Source organism: Heterodontus francisci, chromosome 8 (genome assembly GCF_036365525.1).
Source record: "Heterodontus francisci isolate sHetFra1 chromosome 8, sHetFra1.hap1, whole genome shotgun sequence".
Lineage (NCBI taxonomy): Eukaryota > Metazoa > Chordata > Chondrichthyes > Heterodontiformes > Heterodontidae > Heterodontus > Heterodontus francisci.
This window is the reverse complement of record NC_090378.1, coordinates 91850896-91873675: the sequence shown is the minus strand read 5'-3', so window position 1 is coordinate 91873675 and position 22780 is coordinate 91850896. Positions and strand designations below refer to the sequence as shown.

General features: G+C 42.2%; 1 protein-coding gene across 1 annotated transcript in view; it reads left to right on the top strand.

Annotated features, from left to right (window-relative positions):
* Positions 1-22780, top strand: part of cdc73 (cell division cycle 73, Paf1/RNA polymerase II complex component, homolog (S. cerevisiae)) — a 455163-nt gene that overhangs the window by 291852 nt on the left and 140531 nt on the right. Inside the window, exons 12-13 of the mRNA XM_068037710.1 lie at positions 19280-19315; positions 19612-19699. Coding sequence (XP_067893811.1) covers positions 19280-19315; positions 19612-19699 — 124 coding nt within the window. The remainder of the gene's footprint in view (positions 1-19279; positions 19316-19611; positions 19700-22780) is intronic.

Genomic DNA, 22780 nt, shown 5'->3' with positions numbered 1-22780 from the left:
TACAAATGCAGGGCAGTTATGCTGAACCTTTATAAAGCTTTGGTTAGACCACCACTAGAGTATTGTGTCTAATTCAGGTCATCACACTTCAGGAAGCAAAGGGGAGGCAGTGGCATCGCGGTATTGTCACTGGACTAGTAACCCACAACAGGAGGTGGAATTTGCATTCAATTAATAAATCTGGAATTAAAAACTAGTCTATTGATGGCCATGAAACCATTGTCGATTGTTGTAAAAGTGTCCATCTGGTTCACTAATGTCCTTTAGGGAAGGAAATCTGCTGTCCTTACCTGGTCTGGCCTACATGTGACTCCAGACCCAAAGCAATGTGGTTGACTCTTAAATGCCCTCTGGCCTGGCAAGCCACTCAGTTGTATCTAACCGCTACGAAGTCAATAAAACGGAATGAAACCGGACGGACCGTCCAGCATCGACCTGGGCGCCAGAAACGACAATGGCAAAACCAGCCCTGTCGACCCTGCAAAGTCCTCCTTACTCACATCTGGGGGCTTGTGTCAAAGTTGGGAGAGCTGTCCCACAGACTAGTCAAGCAACAGCCTGATATAGACAGACGCACAGGATCATACCTTACAGACCATGTCCCAGAGACTGCAACCACCATCCCACCAGCAGGACAGACCCAGCAGAGGTGGCGGCACAGTGGTATACAGTCGGGAGTTGCCCTGGGAGTCCTCAACATCGACTCCGGCCGCCACCAAGTCAAATCGCCACCAAGCATCAGGTCAAACACGGCAAGGAAACCTGCTGCTGATTACCACCCACCGCCCTCCCTCAGCTGATGAATCAGTACTCCTCCATGTTGAACAGCACTTGGAGGAAGCACTGAGGGTGGCAAGGGCACAATGTACTTGGAGTGGGGGACTTCAGCGTCCATCACTACGAGTGGTTTGGTAGCACCACCATGACTGAGCTGGCTGAATCCTAAAGGACATAACTGCTAGACTGGGTATGTGGCAGGTGGTGAGGGAACCAACAAGAAGGAAAAACATACTTGACCTCGTCCTCACCAATCTGCCTGCTGCAGATGCATCTGTCCATGACAGTATTGGTAGGAGTGACTACCGCACAGTCCTTGTGGAGACGAAGTCCTACCTTCACATTGAGGGTACCCTCCATTGTGTTGTGTGGCACTACCACCATGCTAAATGGGATGGATTTCGAACAGAACTAACAGTGCAAAACTGGGCATCCAAGAGGCACTGTGAACCATCATCAGCAGCAGAATTGTACTCAACCACAATTTCTAACCTCATGGCCCGGCATGTTCCCCACTCTACCGTTAGCTTCAAACCAGGAGCCCAACCCTGGTTCAATGAAGAGTGCAGGCGGGCATGCCAGGAGCAGCACCAGGCATACCTCAAAATGAGGTGTCAATCTGGTGAAGCGACAACACAGGACTACTTGCGTGCCAAACTGCATAAGCAGCATGCGATAGACAGAGCTAAGCGATCCCATAATCAACAGATCAGCTCTAAGCTCTGCAGTCCTGCCACATCCAGCCATGAATGGTGGTGGACAATTAAACAAATAACTGGAGGAGGTGGCTCCACAAATATCCTCATCCTCAATGATGAGGGAGCCCAGCACATCAGTGCGAAAGAAAAGGCTGAAGTATTTGCAACAATCTTCCGCCAGAAGTGCCAAGTTGATGATCCATCTCGGCCTCCTCCTGAAGTCCCCAGCATCACAGATGCCCGACTTCAGCCAATTCGATTCACTCCACGTGATATCAAGAAACGACTGAAGGCACTGGATACTGCAAAGGCTATGGGCCCTGACAATATTCCGGCAATCGTACTGAAGACCTGTGCTCCAGAACTTGCCACGCCCCTAACCAAGCTGGTCCAGTACAGCTACAACTCTGGCATCTACCTGGCAATGTGGAAAATTGCCCAGGTATGTCCTGTACACAATGAGCAGGACAAATCCAATCCGACAATTACCGCCCCATCAGTCCACTCTCAATCATCAGTAAAGTGATGGAAGGTGTTATCGACAGTGCTATCAAGCGGCACTTGCTTAGCAATAACCTGCTCGGTGACACTCAGTTTGGGTTCGGCCAGGGCCACTCAACTCCTGACCTCATTACAGCCTTGGTTCAAACATGGACAAAAGAGCTGAACTCGAGGTGAGTTGAGTGACTGCCCTTGACATCAAGGCAGCATTTGACCGGGTATAGCATCTAGGAGCCCTAGCAAAACTGAAGTCAGTGGGAATCGGGGAAAACTCTCCTCTGGTTGGAATCATACCTAGCGCAAAGAAAGATGGTTGTGGTTGTTGGAGGTCAATCAGCTGAGTTCCAGGACATCACCGCAGGAGTTCCTCAGGGTACTGTTCCAGGCCCAACCGTCTGCAGCTGCTTCATCAATGACCTTCCTTCAATCATAAGGTCAGAAGTGGAGATGTTTGCTGATGTTTGCACAATGTTCAACACCATTCGCGATGACTCAGATACTGAAGCAGTCAGTGCAGAAATGCAGCAAGACCTGGACAATATCCAGGCTTGGGCTGATAAGTGGCAAGTAACATTCGCGCCACACAAGTACCAGGCAATGGCCATCTCCAACGAGAGAGAATCTAACCATCTCCCCATGACATTCGATGGTATTATGATAGCTGAATCCCCCACTATCAACATCCTAGGGGTTACCATTGACCAGAAACTGAATTGGAGTAGCCATATAAATACCGTGGCTATAAGAGCAGGTCAGAGACTAGGAATCCTGTGACAAGTAACTCACCTGCTGATTCCCCAAAGCTTGTTCACCATCTACAAGGCACAAGTGAAGAGTGTGATAGAATGCTCTCCACTTGCCTGGATGGGTACAGCTCCAACAACACTCGTGCAGCTCACCACCATCCAGGACAAAGCAGCCCACTTGATTGGCACCCCATCCACAAACATTCATTCCCTCCACCACCGACGCACAGTGGCACCAGTGTGTATCGTCTACAAGATGCACTGCAGCAACGCACCAAGGCTCCTTAGACAGCATCTTCCGAACCTGAGACCTCTACCAACTAGAAGGACAAGAGCAGCAAATGCACAGGAACACCACCACTTACAAGTTCCCCTCCAAGTCACACACCATCCTGACTTGGAACTATATCGCCGTTCCTTCACTGTCACTGTATCAAAATCCTGGAACTCCCTTCCTAACAGCACCTCACATAGAGTTATACAGCACAGAAACAGGCCCTTCGGCCCATCATGTTTCTGCCGGCCATACAGCACCCAATTATTCTAATCCCATATACCTGCACGGCCTGTAGCCTTGTATGCTATGGAGTTTCAAGTGCTTATCTAAATATTTCTTAAATGTTGTGAGGGTTCCTGCCTCCACCACCTCTTCAGGCAGTGCATTCCAGATTCCAACCACCCTCTGGGTGAAAAAATGTTTCTTCAAATCCCCCCTAAACCTCCTGCCCCTTACCCTAAATCTATGCCCCCTGGTTCTTGACCCCTCCACTAAGGGAAAAAGTTTCTTCCTATCTAACCTATCAATGCCCATCATAATCTTATGCATCTCATTCATGTCCCCCCTCAGCCTTGTCTGCTCCAAGGAAAACAACCCTCGCCTTTTCAGTCTCCATAGCTGAAATGCTCCAGCCCAGGCAACATCCTGGTGAATCTCCTCTGCGCCCTCTCCAGTGCAATCAGATCCTTCCTCTAGTGTGGTGACAAAAACTGTACACAGTATTCCAGCTGTGGCCTAACTAGTGTTTTATATAACTCCATCATAACCTCCCTGCTCTTGCCTTTATTAGCCGAGGCATAGAATGTAAGTATCCCCTATGCCTTCCTAACCACCTTATCTATCTGTGCTGCTGCCTTCAGTGATCTATGGACAAGTACATCAAGGTCCTTCTGACTTTCTCTACTTCCTAGGGTCCTACCATCCATTGTGTATTCCCTTGCCTTGTTAGTCCTCCCAAAATGCATTACCTCACACTTTTCAGGATTAAATTCCATTTGCCACTGCTCCGCCTATCTGTATCTCCCTGTAATCTAAGGATTTCCTCTTCACTATTTACAACGTCACTAATTTTCGTGTCATCTGCGAACTTACTGATCATACCTCCTATATTCACGTCTAAATCATTCATGTACACTACAGACAGCAAGGGTCCCAGTGCCGATCCCTGTGGTACACCAATGGTCATGGGCCTCCAATCGCAAAAACAGGCATCGACCATTACCCTCTGCCTCCTGCCACTAAGCCAATTTTGGATCCAATGTGCCAAATTGCCCTGGATCCCATGGACTCTTACCTTCTTAACCAATCTCCCATATGGGACCTTATCAAAAGCCTTACTGAAATCCATGTGTACTGCATCTACTGCTTTACCCTCATCGACATATCTAGCCACCTCCTCGAAAAATTCACTCAAGTTAGTTACACACGATCGCCCCCTGACAAAGCCATGCTGACTATCCCTGATTAATCCCTGCCTCTCCAAGTGGAGATTAATCCTGTCCCTCAGAATTATTTTCCAATATTTTCCCAACCATTGATGTTAGACTCATCGGCCTGTAATTACCTGATATTTCCCTTCTACCCTTCTTGAATAATGGTACCACATTCGCTGTCTTCCAGTCCTCTGGTACCTCTCCTGTGGCCAGAGAGGATTTGAAAATTTGTGTCAAAGCCCCTGCTATCACCCCACTTGCCTCACATAACAGCCTGGGATACATCTCATCTGGGCCTGAGGATTTATCCACTTTTAAGCCTGCTAAAACAGCTAATAATTCCTCCCTTTCAATGCTGATATGCTCGAGTATATCACAATCCCCCTCCCTGATCGCTACACCTACATCGTCCTTCTCCATAGTGAACACAAATGAAAAGTAATCATTTAAAACCTCACCTATGTCCTCCGGCTCCACACAAAGATTGCCATTTTGGTCCCTAATGGGCCCTACTCTTTCCCTGGTTATCCTCTTACCCTTAATATATTTATAAAATGCCTTGGGATTTTCCTTTATCTTGCCCTCCAGTGTTTTTTCATGTCCCCTCTTCGCTCTCCTAATTACTTTTTTAAGTGCCACCCTACACTTTCTATACTCCTCTAGTGCCTCTGCTGTTTTCAGTGCTTGGGATTTGCTGTAAGCCTCCTTTTTTTCCTGATCCAATCCTCTATATCTCTTGACATCCAGGGTTCCCTGGACTTGTTGGTCCTACCCTTCACCTTAACAGGTACATGTTGGCTCTGAACTTTCACAATTTCCTCTTTGAGGACTGCAGCAGTTCAAGATGGCAGCTCACCACCACCTTCTCAAGGGCAATTAGGGATGGGTAATAAATGCTGGCCTAGCCAGTGATGTCCACATCGCCGAATGAATTTTTTTAAAAAAGGAAGAATGTGAGGCTTCTTGAAAGGGTGCTGAGAATATTGACCTGAATGGTTCCGGGGGTAAGGGAACTTAGTTACAAGGTTGGGTTAGAGAAGCTGGGATTGTTCTCCTTGGAGCAAAGGAGGTTGAGGGAAGATCTGATAGAGGTGTACTGGATTATTACAGGTTTGGGTAAGGTAGACAAAGAAAAGCTGTTCTCATTAGCTGATGGTACAAGGACAAGGGAACATAAATTTCATGTTTTGGGCAAGAGATGCAGGAGGGATGTAAGGAAGAACTTTTTTTTTTGTGCAGCAAATGGTAATGGCCTGGAACAGTCTGCCTATGAGGGTGGTGGAAGTGAAGACGATCAATGATTTTGAAAGGAAATTGGATGGGCACTTGAGAAATAAACTTGAAAGGCTACAGGAATAGTGTGTGGCATTAGGACTGACTGGATTGCTTTTCAGAGAGCCAGCATAGATTCTGAGCTGAATGGCCTCCTTCTGTGCTGTAATTATTATGTGACTAGTTGTTGTCCGTGTGCACACAGGAACGGAGAAACAGAGCACTTTGAAAGGGCTTTTGTTACAGTTCCCCTTTTAAATAAAAGTACCAGTCTCTTACAGAAGTGAGATTTCTGTGAATGGACCACTTCTGCAGATAACCTCCAAGTGATGGATTTAACACTTAAATTATTACTGTGATGCACATATCTTTCGTGCTTGCATTGGTGATGATTAGACATTAATATTCCAGGGTTCTACTGCTTTGTAAAGCTGAAGTAATGACAAATGAGTTACAGATGTGATATCATTCACAATTGAAGTACCATAGCCATGTCAGTTGAATGGTTTGTTCTGTACAGGACTATTTGAAAGTAGCAGTGGCACACTGATAAGTAACATATTATAATCTGCAATCTCCCCATTCATTAGTTTTCACACACTATTAGGATCTATAGTTATCCATTTGCATGGGGGTAGGGTTGAGAGAATGATCACCTAGAGGCACCATCTAAGAAAACAGTGCCCTTCTGTTGCTATTTTGATCACGTGGCTTCCCCTTGCAGCCCCAAAATATTTAAAGCCTCTTTCTGTACACTGAATTGGATAGCCCTTCCAAAGAGTCAGCACAGACATGATGAGTTGAATGACCTCCTCCTATGCTGTACTATTCTATGACGTACAGACCACATATAAGTTTACAATGCAACTAAAACATTTATTCAAACTGTCATAGAAAGGAATATAATTCTAAAGGTCATAAGATCAATCTGCTACAGCAGCCACGCCAAGTATATAGCAGCTATTGTACAACCTAACAGAATCATACTCAAATTATCTAGTTTAATGGAAGGCCAGTTAAATCCTGTATAGATTTTGAATTTGATGCTGAATAAGCTGCTGTCGATCTGTGCCATTGGCTTCATTTGACTGTAAGCTGTCACATGTAGAATTGTTACTTTGCTTCTTCATAGCCCGGTGTAATCATTAAATGTTTGCGTTTGTCAGAATCCACAGCATCATGTCTGGTTTATAAATAGGGCAGTTGTTATGCTACGTTTGTCATTGTATTAGGGGGTTCACATGTCAGGAAAATGTTATGCCAATATTTTATCTGCTGTCTTGAGTTCCTCCCATTCCCTAGAAGGCAGTGATTCACCACCTGATTTCTATTGACCCTATTAATTACGGTTGGTTCAGAGTTAGCTAATGTAAGCATGATAGCTCATGAACATAGCTTTATGAGTCCCTTTTTATGAGCTCCAAGAAATGACCCCAACTCAGTGTTTCAGTTGGTAGCACTTTTGCTTCTGAGTCTTGGGTTGGGGGTTTGCGTCACACTCCAGGAACTTGAGCACAAAATCAAGGCTGACAGTCCTGTACACTACTGAGGGAGTGTTGCACTTTTGGATGAGGGATCATCTGCCCTCTCAGGTGGGGGTAAAAGAGCCCTTGGCACTATTTCCAAGAAAAGCAGGGGAGTTCTCCTGGACAATATTTAACCTTCAACCAACCTATTAAAAACAGATTTTCTAGTCACTTTCCATACTGCTGTTTCTAGGTTTGTGCTGTGTGCAGATTTGCTGTATGCAAATTTACTGCAGCTTTCCTACATTATTACAACAGTGATAAATCTTCAATGAAAATACTTAATTGGCTATAAAGTAGTTTGGAATGTCATGCAAGGTGTATAAATGCAAGGTTTCTGAAGGGAGGGATGCACATTGAATACTTGTGGGGAAATAATGGATATGAAAGGGAGAAGTGCAGGAAAATGTGAATTAGAACATTTTGTAACGAAGAATAGAGAGAGTATATCTACAACACCAATAACTTGCATTATATCATACTTTTAACTGAGTAAAAGGTCCCAAGCCACTTCACAGAAGTGTTATCAAACAAAATTTGATATGAAATGATGAGGGCTTGAATGAATTAGGGAAGCAGAGGAACTTTGGTGTTCAGGACAGGTGGCACCACAAGTGGAAAAGCCCACAAAAGGCAAGCAAAATCATAAGTTTTGAATCTAAAAGTACAGAATACAAAAAACAAGCAGGCATTTGAATTTAGTTGGGCCCCCAATTTTGGGTACCCCTTTATAAGAATTATATAAAAGCACTGGAAAAGGTGGAGCATAGATTCACTCGGGTGATGACCAGAAATGAGAGTATAATAATGAACAGAGACTTGAGAAGTTTAGACTACTTCACTGGAGCTGAGCAGATTAAGGTTGGGCTGATAAAATCTTTGAGATTAGCAATTATGATGGATTGTTTACATCAGTTGGTGAGATGATGAAGGATCGCACAAGATGATTACAAGAAGAATTGGGGAACTTTAAAGAAAAATGTCTTTGCATGCAGGATGGTATAATGGAATTCCATGCAAAAATTATTGTTGAAGCAGAGTTCAGTAATTCTGAAAAGGAAATTAGATAGTTGCTTGAAAATAGAAGTATTAGAGGATATAGGGAGTGAACAAGTAATGGAATTAGCAAAGTGACTCACTTGGAGAAAAACTCCAGTACAAGCTTGATTTGCCAAGTGGCCTATTTCTGTGCTGAATATTCTATAATTTTATGAAGAATGTGACAAATACTGGGCTAAGTTCCCCTCTCCGCATCAGATAATGGCCCACTTAACACTTTGGTTAAGTGTCCACCCTTGTATACATATCTAGACAATGGGTCATCATGGAGCCCAAACCTGTGTCAGCCCCTATTTCTATCTGAATACTTCCCAGCAGAGATTGGCAGATAGTGGAATGGAAACACTAGCTTCAGGTCACTCTGATATTTAGCAACCGAATAGAAACCACTTTTGAAAGTTTTGAAGGTACCAGCAAAGCTGAAAGCAATTACTTTTAAAATGCTGTGATCTCAACAGTTTTTGACATCCTTGTTTCATGCCAGAGGTGCCTTTCATGCAGAGTTTGGTTCTTCATCCCTTTGGGAAACACAGTGAAGAGCCTCCAATCTGCCATTGTGCTTAAGTGTGCCAACATGCTGCATCATTGCTTTCTTTCAATGATCTGCATTTTTTTCTCTTCAAACTCTTTGTGAGGAAATTTGTATTAGCATTGTTGAAATTACTGGCTTTAACATATTTCAAGTGCTTCAGTTTGTATGGAACACTTTAAGGCTAGTATTAGTAATCAAGAGTTAACTGTTAGTGAATACATGAATAAAAATGTGCCAAATGCAAACTAAATTAATTAGCAAAATAAATCATGCATATGATACACAGTATGAGAATCCCAGGTAGTGTTCATGCATTCAGCTGAATCAATGATTGTCTCCACTGAAAGAAAAGAATTCTGACACAATTGCATTTGGCATTTTGAGCATTGAAGACAAATGTCACTCTGTGATCTGCGTTTGAACATGTTTTACATTTTCAGTTTCATCTGTATTATTTTAATTGGCTGTAGCCTTAAACCTTTTTACAGTTAACTTCTTTCACTGAATTGCAATTGTAGTGAGCAAAATTGGTCTTGGGGTGTGGGCAACAAAGGTAAACCACATATATTGCCCATCCTTAGGGCTACCTTTTTGAACTGCATGCATGCTAAATTGTTTTAAAGGACTTTTCAAATCAACCACAATGTGGGAGTGGAGCTACATGTAGGCCACACCAGATAGGGGTGAATGTTGTTAATGATCAGCAACCTTTGGTCACTTTGATCTACGCTAATAAAGTTACATTGGATTTGAACCCATGACTCTGGTTTGAGTCCAGTACCATCCCACTGCACTACAGTGTTCATGCCCTGGTGTGTCCCCTAAATTAGAAAAAAAAAAATAACATTTTCATCAAATGATCTTACTTTTGAATAGTATTGAGAAAGAATTATGGTGCACTTAATAAACAGTATTATCTGAACATCCCTTTAAATCTGAAATAATTTAGTATGGCTTATACATTTGCCATTCAAGAAATTGTAGAATCAGTAATAGATTTTATTTGGTAAAATAGAAATTCTGTTGTAGGAAAATTAATTTTACTAATATGCTGAAATGTTGCAATTAGTAATTAAAATTTAAGAGCAGAGCAAACTGCATCACGAGAAATGGACCATTAAATCTTTCCTTGGTCAGCGAGGTGCAGATTAATGCTAGGTTCTGGTTTTAAAGTCTGCATTGAAAGATATGGATCCTTCCCAGTGACCAGCACGCACGAAGCCTTTCTTTGCCGTCTTGCATTGCAGCACAACTTTATGAAGTGTGAAATCTGATTAAAGCTAAACACAAGGGTTTGACGTGACCGATTTATTCATATCACTATTCTGGCTTAAAAAGGTCACCATGATAAGTTTCTCCATAACTTCTATATTTGCTAACTTTATTAAAATGACGGGATTTGGAGTAGGTAATTTGGTCACCACCTGATTTCTATTGACCCTATTAATTACTATTGGTTCAGAGTTATCTAATGTAAGTGGATGTAGATAATACTGATGCAGAAGATAAATGGCAAGTTTTTAGGAGCAAATAAAAGCCATGTATGTCCCCAAATTCAAAGGAAAGCAATGTGGTAAGAAGAAGCCAAAGTGATTGGACATATGTGAAGCCAAATAAGACATTTTTAAAATATTAGTTAAGATAGGTAATACACCAAAACAAATGTGAGTACCAAAAACAATTTTAAACGCTAAGGCTGCTATTAGATCAGCTGAAAGGTTAATGATAAAGAAGATTGTGAACAACTGTGGTAGCAATGGGAAAACCTTTTTCAGCTACATGAAGAGTTAGAAGACCATCAAAGTCTACATTAAGATGCTAAAGGACAGATCAGAAAGAACTTTGAGAGTGTGGCAGATTTCTGAGCCGGATGTTACCCCCCCTGAGGATCTTTTAATGAGATGGGACATAAGCTATGTGAGCCCCTTTCCCGTATCTTTAATATCTTGCTGGAGTCGGGGACTTTGACCTGACACTGCAAGGATGCTAACTTAGTTCCAACTGGGGGTTGTCGGGGGTGGGGAAGAGATAAGGCAACTATAGACTCTTCAGTTAGATGTCAGTGATAGTTAAAATTCTTGAGGGGATCAGTCAAGGACCACTAGGATAGGGAAGGCCTATCAGGATCACCTAGCATGGCCTCTAGGAAAGGAAAATGTCATTCCAAATTGAATTTTTTTGAAGAAGTCACTTGGTTAGTGACTGAGAATACCTGATAGACATTGTCTATCTGATGCTAAACATATATAACACCATACAAGGATCAGTGAAATAAAGCTGAGTGTTTTAGTGCGTTCATCTCTGAAGGCCCATGACCAGTGTTATCAAACTATAGCTAAAGTGAATAGGGTTCTAGGGATGTAATTACAGCACAATTTGCTGTAAACCAAAGCATACCATTTTGTCCTTGGTTAGAATACTGTATCCAGTTTTGGTCTCCTGAAACAATGGGGGGTGTTAAAGTTTTGGAAAGGGTGGAGAAGAGGGCCACGGGGTTAATTCCCAGCACAAAACACTTTGGTTACTCCGATGCAAGTTGGGTCTCTGCTTTATTAAAGCGTAAACTTAGGAATAATTTCATTATGGTTTATCAGATCATGACGGGACGAGATCAGTTATTTCAACTGCATAGGTTAGGGAGGATCAGGGATCATGCTTCCAAGCTACACAAGGTCAGAACTAGGTTGGATGTTGGACATTGCTCCCCTTCCATGAAAATAGTGGACCCATGGAACAGGTTGCTGGCTCATGTGATGAATGCTTGTTCCCTATTCCTTCAAACTAGAATTGGACATGTTTCTGGAGAGGGTAGAGATCACCTCATACAACATGTAGAAATCCTGTAACATTGATTATGGCCAATGTGATATTCTTGATTAGTTTCAATGGCATAATGGGGTCAGAGGAAGTTTCCATTTCCACCCACGGTTCCCCTTAATTGGCCTTATTTTTACATGTTATATTTGCCTTTCCCAATAGATTACATGGCTCCCAGTGGGTATGTATTTATTTTGATGTATAAAGCATTACAATTTTGTGGGGCAAGCTAGATGTGCCCAGTAGGTCTTGTATATTCATATGTTCTGAGACAGCTTAACATGCAAGTTCTGCACGGAAATGCATGTAAGTTGATCAGATCAGTAAACTTGGGAGCAGTCTAAAGTTCCTCAATTGAGGCACTGAATGGACAGCATTCTCTGCTGGCTCACATAACTCAGTTGAAGGTGCTTGTAGTCTGACAATCACACAACTGGTCCCACCTCTGGTCACATTTGCTCAACTTTGGGGTTCAGCATCCATTCTAGTGTTGCCTACTGTTGGCCCTGGTCGCATGACTACAAGTCTACAACCATGTTACTTTATCATTCTAATTGGTGCAGCTTTCAGCACTATCAAAAATTTATGTAGATCTCGGCTCAATGCAAATTCAAGGCAGTAACTAGCACCAAGGTTCAATGTGAGGAAGTACCAGGTGCTTCTCGGCAAACTAAGAGTAAGGATTGAATTTTGTGTGTCCACTAGGGATGGTGTTATGATCACCTGGCTCATGGTTTGTATTAATTTTCTAGAGGTAACTTATAATTGGGATTTGTTTTTTTTTAAATGCAAGGCTAATGCAAACACCTGGTTTGAGAAGCTGGCATATAAGCTTTGGGTGGTTACAAATCAAAGGGTGGCCCATGTTCATTTAGTAAGGTCATATTGGAAAGTGTTAAAGACCATTGCACAATGGGAAGCCCTCTTAACTTGTTGATGGAGACAGTGTGTCTGCAGCTACCTCAGTCAGGGGTTTAAATTATTTATGTTTTCCCAGATCAAAGGGAAGATTGGGAGTTGGAAATAATTAGTTTAAATTGCTCTCTGGGACATCCCATGTGTATCACATTGCTATGGAGATAGATGTTGCTCGGGAGATGCCTTTTGGGTCAGGTGTTCTTTCTGTGCTTGCTGACACGTTCAGTTGACTTTTGGACAAGCAAGTTGGCCTTTGGAAGCCAGTTGGACTCAGGAGCAGAGAGGTCATCAGTAATCAGGGGTGGCTCTGTTTTGAGGCAGACCCATGCTCGAGCTGGGAAGTCCAGATTAGTATTCTCACACTTCAGAAGAGAGCTGAGAAACTAAGGAAATCAAAGTGAATTCTTAAGAACTGTGGTACATTTTGGATTGGTCCCAGGAGAAGTGAACAAACCACCAAGATCTTGTAATGTATAGGGAAACTTTTAACGTGGAAGTCCAAGCCAAATGGGAGTGTTCTCATAGAGTCATAGCATTGAAACAGCCCCTTCGGCCCACCGAGTCTGTGCCGACCATCAGCCACCCATTTATACTAATCCTACATTAATCCCATATTACTTACCACATCCCCACCTTCCCTCAATTCTCCTACCACTACCTACACTAGGGGCAATTTACAATGGCCAATTTACCTATCAACCTGCAAATCTTTGGCTGTGGGAGGAAACTGGAGCACCCGGCGGAAACCCACGCGGTCACAAGGAGAACTTGCAAACTCCACATAAGCAGTACCCAGAACTGAACCCGGGTCGCTGGAGCTGTGAGGCTGCGGTGCTAACCACTGTGTCATTTTTGAGCCCAAATATACATTTTCCAAATTGTAGTGTTAAGTTAGAAGTGTTTTGCTTTGTTTAACTCTTGTACAGTACAGTTTTTGTTCAAAATGTGAATTCTTTCAGTAATAACTGAGAATTTGACTTTGTCTTTTTAAAAGTTAACAGTCCCTAACAGGATTGTAACAATGGGAGCGGAGGCGGCGAAGCCCATAAAGTTGTGTGGGAAGGCGGGGGTGGAGTGCCTGTCTCCTTCCCAAAGCCTTCCAATTTAATTCAGGGTGGGGAAGGCCAAGAATGGCCTTCCCATCCCAGGTCAATGGAGGCCCTTAAGTGGCCAATTAATGGCGACTTAAGGGCCTCTTCCCGCCTCCACCTCAATTTAATGGAAGGTGAAGGGGCCTACTTCAATTTAATGGAAGGTGGTGGGCCTACCGCCGCGGGGAGATACCATCAGCTGAGACCTGACTGGCTGCTCATGGGTGTCAGGGGTGGTTCCCGCTTTTGGAGGCAATCCAGGGCTCCATGAGAGCTTCCCCCGGGCAGCAATGGACACCACCTACCCCAATATCTCGTCGCTGGGGCCTGCTTGAATGGCCCTTGCAATCCTCTCCCCTCATCTGATCTGGGGTGGTCTTCACTCTTCATATTGAATCACAGAATACTACAGTGCCGAAGAGGCCCTTCGGCCCATCGAGTCTGCACTGATGCATTAAAGCACCTGCCCTGTGTACCTAATCCCATTTGCCAGCACTTGGCCCATAGTCTTTAATGTTATGACGTGCCAAGTGCTCATCCAGGTACTTTTTAAAGGATGTGAGGCAACCTGCCTCTACCACGCTCCCAGGCAGGGCATTCCAGACCGTCACCACCCTCTGGGTAAAAAACATTCTTCCTCAAATCCCCCTTAAACCTCCCGCCCCTCACCTTAAACCTGTGACCCCTCGTTACTGACCCTTCAACTAAGGGGAACAGCTGCTCCCTATCCACCTTGTCCATGCACCTCATAATCAGGTCACCCCTCAGTCTTCTCTGCTCCAGCGAAAACAACCCAGCCGATCCAACCTCTCTTCATAACTTAAATGTTCCATCCCAGACAACATCCTGGTGAATCGTCTCTGCACCCCCTCCAATGCAGTCATATTCTTCCTATAATGTGGTGACCAGAATTGCACACAGTACACCAGATGTGGCCTTACCAAGGTTCTGTACAACTCCAACATGACCTCCCTGCTTTTGTAATCTATGCCTCGATCGATAAAGGCAAGTGTCCCATATGCCTTTTTCACCACCCTATTAACCTGCCCTTCTGCCTTCAGAGATCTATGAACAAACACGCCAAGGTCCCTTTGTCCCTCAGACCTTCCCAGTGTCAGGCCATTCATTGAATACTTCCATGTCGCATTACTCCTTCAAAAGTGTATCACCTCACAATTTTCAGCGTTAAATTCCATCTGCCACTTTTCTGCCCATTTGACCATCCCGTCTATATCTTCTTGTAACCTAAGACACTCCACCTCACTGTTAACCACTCGGCCAATCTTTGTGTCATCCACGAACTTACTGATCCTACCCCCCACATAGTCATCTATATCATTTATATAAATGACAAACAGTAGGGGACCCAGCACGGATCCCTGTGGTACGCCACTGGACACTGGCTTCCAGTCACTAAAACAGCCGTCTGTAATCACTCTCTGTCTCCTGCAGCTAAGCCAATTTTGAATCCACCTTATTAAGTTATCTTGTATCCCATGTCCATTTCCTTTCTCGATCAGTCTCCCATGTGGGACCTTGTCAAAGGCTTTGCTGAAATCCATGTAAACTACATCATCTACACACCTGGTCACATGCTCAAAAAATTCAATCAAATTTGTTAGGCATGACCTCTCTCTGACAAAGCCATGCTGACTATTCCTGATCAAATTTTGCCCCTCCAAGTGGTGATAGATTCTCTCCTTCAGAATTTTCTCCAATAGTTTCCCTACCACTAACGTGAGACTCACTGGTCTGTAGTTCCCTGGCTTATCTCTGCAACCTTTCTTAAATAGTGGGGCCACATTAGCTATTCTCCAGTCCTCTGGCACCTCTCCTGTGGCCAGAGAGGAATTAAAAATTAGGGTCAGAGCCCCTGCAATCTCCACCCTTGCCTCCCACAGCATCCTGCGACACAAATTGTCCGGACCCGGAGATTTGTCCACTTTTAAGCCTTCCAAAACGTCCAATACCTTGTCACTCCCTATGATAATTTGCTCAAGAACCTCACAGTCTCTCGCTCTAAGTTCCATATCTACATCCTCTTTCTCTTGGGTGAAGACAGATGTGAAGTATTTGTTCAACACCTGTCCTCTGGTTCCATCCACAAATCTCCCCCTTGGTCCCTAATGGGTCCTACTTTTTCCCTGGTTTTCCTCTTCCCATTGATATACTTATAGAATATCTTGGGATTTTCCCTATTTTTATCAGCCAGAGCTTTCTCATATGCGCTCTTTGCTCTCCTAATTGCTTTCTTAAGCTCCATCCTACACTTTCTGCAGGGCCTCCGGCAGTGGCCACTGCTCCCGGTGGCTTTGCCGGCCTTCTGATTGTCCGCAAGTTCTGGAGGTAGGAGCTCGTCCCTTAAAGTGATGGCATCCCTGACAGCAGGCAGTTAACTGCCTGCCTGCTGTTAAATAGCTCTTGGGGTCCAATCGAGGGCTGATGCAGGGTCTCCCAACGCCAGAATAAAATCTGACCCTAAATGTAATCCCTTCACTGGAATCCTGCCAAAGATTCTTTCAGTGTTATTTCAAACTCTTTCCAACATATGATTTTCTTAAGTTGTGTACCAGATTGCTGACTCCTGATACGTAATTCGACAGATCCCAACCATAGCACTGATTTAGACTCTGGTACAGATAAACCTGTACTGTTAGCTGTGATTGTGTAGCCAAGTGGAATGAACATCTTTTCTTAGAGAAGCAAAATACTACAGATGCTGGAAATCTGAAGCAAAAAACAGAAAATGCTGGAAATACTCAGCAGGTCAGGCAGCATCTGTGGAGAGAGAAATAGAGCAATGTTTCAGGTTGTGACTTTTCATAGGTAGGGTTCACTTGTTACACACTTAATATTCCAAAGCCCTTTGAGTTACAAAGTTCCTTTGCCCTTACTTAGTACCTGTATTAATTCATAAATAACATGAACAAACTAAACTTTCTTGATTAGGAGTCTAATTACCTGACAAATATACTCTGATGCCAGTAAAGACTCTATACTCAACCTTGTCAATATTTCCTTGGTTTTCATTTACCTTCACCAATATAGACCTGAATATGAAACTTGGTTGGGAGAATTGATAAACTACCACAATGGCTATGAGATGACATCAACTTTGCAGAGTTCTTACAGTAATATACGTCTGAGGTTAGACTTCATTTGACATAAATAGTAAGCATACAGTGGGACCATTTGGCATTGGCAATACAGTATGCGAGATCTGAAATGAAGATGAAGCAGCAAGTTCTAAAATCAAAATTTCTCTTTCCAAAAATATAGCACTGGGTTCTATCAGTGGTCTATACTTTTCTGTAGCAGTTTCAGGTTGTGTATTTTGTTCTTTCTATACTCTCCAGTCTGCCTCTTTCCACAATGCCACTTGAACTTTACACGCACTGTACACAAATTGACTTGACAAAGTCAGTGTGTCTATGTTTGGGGGATTAGTGGCTGTCGAAGATATTGTGCCAATTGACTAACATTTATTTACTGAAAGCTGAGGAATGCCAGTACTTGTGTTGTATTTAGTAGACTTACTGTGAATTTTGAAAGCCTGATTTTTAATATTGGTAGTTCTGTAGAGGCAGACATGTGCCCCACACATTTCAGTGTTGATATGTCTCCATTGACTCTATAGGATGCATCAGAGGGACAGAGTCGAGTATAAAATTTTTTCCAGGCCTCGGTTACCAATTCTAATTTTTTCTCTTTATACATTAGATGTAAGTCTTGTTTTGGGAAAAGTGTCATTGAACAATTAAGCATTTGTGATGCAGCGCTTTCAGCAAGAGAAGCAGTAAACAATTTCATCAAAGTGAAGCACAGTTATTAACACCGGAATCCAACAACTGAAGGTCATTGATCGAAATACAAACACGAAAACATAGTGTGATAAACAGTACTATCTGTTAATTATTAAGTGGAGGTTGGGAGTTCAATTAATGCAGTGGTTTGGGAGGGAAGAAGAGAATCCAGCAAGGATCAAGAGACGTCACTGCCTTCAGCTATCAGCCAAAGCTGAGGCTTTTAATGAACTAGCCTTGAATATCAGAGGGGACCATACTGTCTGATATTTGACGTTTTTCTTTGATAAATTAAGAGCAGCAGTGTTCTATAACATACTCTCCATGCGTCCAGACTTTGAGCTATTGGGGTCTTCTAGTTTTGAAGACAGTCCATTTGGCAGCTACAAGAGCATACATCAATAACCTGACTGTAACTGGAATCCAATTTAAATTGATGACAGTTGCCCAAGTTGAGGAGAAAGAAAGAAGAAACTTGTAGAATTTCCTAAACAGCCCCAAAACACATGGCTAGGGAACCCATCTCTTTCCATTTCCAGCTTACATCCTTATTTTGACACCCATTCATTCAACTGAAGGTTATTAATCAAAATGAATTCTTTACTAATCTGACACTTGTCTCAAATGATCAAATTGAAACAAAATTCTAGCATCATGAGCGCTAATGGGCCATCGTTTGGCTGTGGCTGATGTTGCATGAGTGTACAGTCTGGATACCCAAAGTAAGGTTTGTTCCAGTAATTGGTTAATAAAGTAGTAGGGCAGAGGAAGTAGATTGTGCTATACATTAGAGTTTTAATGTATTCTCTGTCTCTAGCTGTACTGCATAGGAAATAGTTGTATCGGAGCATCTTGGTTGAGGGATTCAAACGTGCGAATAATTTCCACATATCAGACCTGCAAATAATTCTTCCATTTATTGTAAGAATCTGTTGCATGAATCCTTTCTCTAAATATTTAATTTCCTAATTTTTCAACATGCATAATCACATAACTTCTTTTCAGCCAGTCAGCTCCTACATATGACGTGAATGGACCTGATAATCAAGATCATTAGTGGGATTCAAAAGACAACCACTCAATTATTATACAGTAGTGCAGTTGATTGTTTCTACTGATAACTTCAGTAAATCATATCTATTCTGAGAATATGCATTTGTTAGGTATCCTTACCTAACTTAGAAATGGTGAGTAGTCAAAATGCAATTATGTTTCTCTTGTAACTTTATTTTTTTTGCTTTCTATAACATGAAAGTTAAAGCTTTTTCATTATATTTTGAACAAAACATTCTTTAAGCAGAATTATTTAAAACAGTGGTGTAATTGTGAAAAATGTGTGATAAATGAAGTATTCCTACTAGCAGTTCCTGCTTCTCTGCTTGTAGTTATAAAAACATTAAATTAAGTAAAGAAATGAATATTTTTCCAGTGAGATATGTCTGATCATTTGAATCAGGGACCAACAAGTCAAAGGCTACAACTCACATAACGTAAATAGTTATATCAAAAGTTTTGAAGTCACAGAATCGTTACAATGCAGAAGGAGACCATTTGGCCCATCGTGTCCGCACTGGCTTTCTGATAGAGCAATTCCCTCAGTTCCATTTCCCTGCTTCTCCCCATAACCCTTCCTTTTCATTCTTCCTTTTCATATAATTGTCTAATGTGTTTTGGGGGAGGGAATTAGATGGAGAGAAGAAACAGAGATACAGAATTTGCTGTAGGTGAACCACGATTGGATCAGTTGTGATGCATGTTGGAATGTTTTCTGTATTACTGCATAATGTAACAGGATGTCCTATTTTTAATGCATATATTTTTTCCAACAGTTTCGCAGGCAAGGCCACCACCAAATCAAAAGAAGGGTAAGAACCACATTTTACCACTTGAATGTTCTTTAGCTAAGTTTTAGTTTCTAGACAAATTTATACCTCTGCAGTTATAAAATAGTACAGTAAGATTGCACTAAACGATATTACTAAAGCAATCCCAGTACTCTGGCATTAAAATATAATTAATTGGCAGAGGTGTTTGCATTTGTAAACTGTATAAATCAGGACTGAATTAATATCATTTCCTGTGGTCTAAAGAAACTATTATTTTTAGCCTCAGATTTTTATTGAGGAGTAGAAAACTTCAAAGTACTGTCTCTTCCTTCCAGGTTCTCGAACCCCTATCATTATTATTCCAGCAGCTACCACTTCTTTAATTACCATGCTGAATGCAAAAGATCTCTTGCAGGACTTAAAGTAAGTAGTAGAATAAATTGTATTCCTTAGTGCAACATGTTGGTTTGAAATCCTGATAGAGTAGAAGTTTTGGGGAATTGACTGCTATCAGAGCATAAATAGCAAACATCTTCCGCTGCCCATACACTACACTAAAATTAATAGGCCATGAAAAATATTCGTAAGTCCTGTAAACTGTAGCCTGTAAAAGCTGAAACGGCAATTAATTTTTAGAAACTAAACTTCCAGGCTAGTTTGCACATCTTTTCCTGGTTTAACCTTGTAAACAGCAAAACATGCTGTTTGTGTCCCTCTCAGTCTCCGTGTCTCTTGGTCTCCCTGTCTCGCCGCGCCTCCCCCCACTCCGTTCACTCTCTGTCTCTCATTCTCCGCCACTTGCTCCCTCTGGCTCCCAGCCCGCCCCCTCTCCCCAGCCCGCCCCCTCCTCGCTGTCCCAGCACACCACCTCCCCGGGCGCACTCTCTTGCCCCTCCCCTCCTCCCCGGGCGCGCCCTCTTCCCCCCTGCGTGCGCTCTTATTCCGTACTCTACCACCCACAACCATCTTTCTGACCATTGCTGAGAGCAGTAACAGTGCTTCTAAACTCTGGACAGATTTGTGTTTTTTCCCGCCGACTTTTACAAAAATAATCGGAACCCGCCAGAAAACTCCGAATCTGCCCAATGTTCAGAAAGCGCTGTGTCTGCTTCAGCACCCGTCAGCTGTGAAACTGATGCTTGTGATTTTTTTTAAAGGCTCTCTATAGAAGCCAGTGGGAAATTTCTCATCACTGAAATTACCAGTCACGGACCCCAAAATTGTCTACCACGGACACGTTGCCGACCCCTGCACCTTACGTTTAGGCAATGCACGGTCCAGTGCTCCTTTCAACATTCATTAAATGCGTCGAGCATAATCATCTGCTTTCTGATATTTTATAACTTACTCATGTGACCGCATACACTATATTCATCACTTTGGTGTCAGTTTAAGAATTTATTCAGATTGGTTGAGTCCATTTGTATGCTAGTTTCTTCTCGTTTTAAGAAAGATTAATTACGCAAATGTGAAAAATATGTAACGGTTATAATCCAGTACACGTTGCAGTAGGGTTTCTGTGGAGAAGGAAGAAATGGTTTTAAATGTGGCCATGTGCTTTAAGAGAAATAACACAACACACAGTAACTGTTTTTTTTTTATAAGCGGAGGTTGACTGACCTTATGGGAGCACATCTGGTGTGAAAAATGTGGGTCAAGTTAAAAGACCTGCTTGTCACAGTGAATTGTGGACACATTTACGGAAGTCACATGTTCTTTGCTGAGCGTATTAGGTGTTATATGCACATATGTGAACTAATAATCGTTTTTTTAAAAAGCCACAAATTATCTGAATAAATAATTTAAAAAGCTTATATTAACACAATTATCTAGTATCCTAGTTAGGTTATACTTTGCTAAAATAGTCTGGCATAAGTTCTAATTTAAAGCAAATCTAATGTTGTATGGAATTATTTAGGAATATCCTTAAATCAGGAAAGGGACCATTAGTAATTATCAGGTACAGACTAGAACTAAAATAACATTTTGAAGTTATTTTCCTTCAAGTAATTACCATAATGTGTAATGACAACATATCACGGGCAAACTTCTAAACCACTTTGAGCATATAGTTGAGGGACCAACACAAAAATGATGCTTCAGGGAAAAGAAGGAAAACTAACATTTGAGAAACCAAATACAACAAGAGGAAAATTGATCTCCATTAGAACTCCATAAATTGGCTCTAATTCCATATGTTAACTTTATCTACTTTAAATGAGTATTTTTCGAAATGAAACGAGTCATAGTCATAGAGTTACACAGCACAGGCCCATCGTGTCCATGCGTGATTGAGTATTTTAAACCTTGAGGTTATTTTACAAAACTCTTGACTAGAAGACAAAAAAAAGACCAAAGGAAATGAATTACTTATTTACAACTTAAATAAAATAATACAACAAATGAAGACTGCTGAAGCATATTTAATTTAGTAAAAATGTTCATCTTAATATGGCTCTCAAGATTGTGACAGCTTGTATTTTAAATATTAAACTTAATTGTTAGGAATCATATACAATATCAGCTAGTATAGTCGTGAAGCGAGGGTGGGTCATCTTGAGTGGGCACGGGGTTGAAACAGGTGCTAGGTATGATGGATGATGAGCTTGAGGAAGGCGGGAGAAGCATGGGAGAATCTAGAGAGGTGGATTCAGGGTTGAAGTTGGAAAGGGACTGGGACAGGTTTGGCTTTGTTGGGAAGGACAAGGAAAGAGTTGAATAGATGTTCTCAACCTTGGCAATGAAGAAATATATAAGCTCGTCGCACTTGTCAGAAGTGAGGGGGAGGAGACATGGGAAAGGGTTTCAAAGAGGTGGTTGATATTAAAGAAAAGGAACCGATAGTTATCTCTGCCATGCAAAATGTTCCTCAAGTAGTGGATTATTTTTGTGTTCATCAAAGGCTTTCTAAATTTATCCAACATGGATACTTAAATGTCCTAAAATACAGCTCCATCGATAACTTGGTAAGGGCAGTTCTTTAAAGAACAGAAGGTCTCAGATTTGTCTTTAGTTCATGTGCTGCATTAGCTCATTTCAACTGGGGTGATAATTGACCTTCAGACACCCGAGCTAAGGAGAATGCAATCAGTGTTCCTAACCCTAATTGCTATTCACAGTGAGCATTGCATAAGTACAGGTTCAGTTGTCATGTCCTTCATAGTTGGATAGCCTGCACAGATTCATGTGTGAAGGAGAGTGGTTGGCTAAGGTGCCTTGAAGTTGCTAATGCTCATTCTTCCAACAACAATTAATGCCTTCAGGTAAGGAGGAGAGAAACTAGAAATAGAGGAAAAATTCAACAACAACAAAAATCATTTGTTAATTCATTAAAACACTATCATCACGTCTGTGTGGTATAATAGTTGCAACCCTTCAGGTGCTCAATAGCACCCGAGTGGCCGGTAGCACCACTACTGACCGAGCTGGCCGAGTCCTAAAGGACATAGCTGCTAGACTCAGTCTGCGGCGGGTGGTGGGGGAACCAACACGAGGGAAAAACAT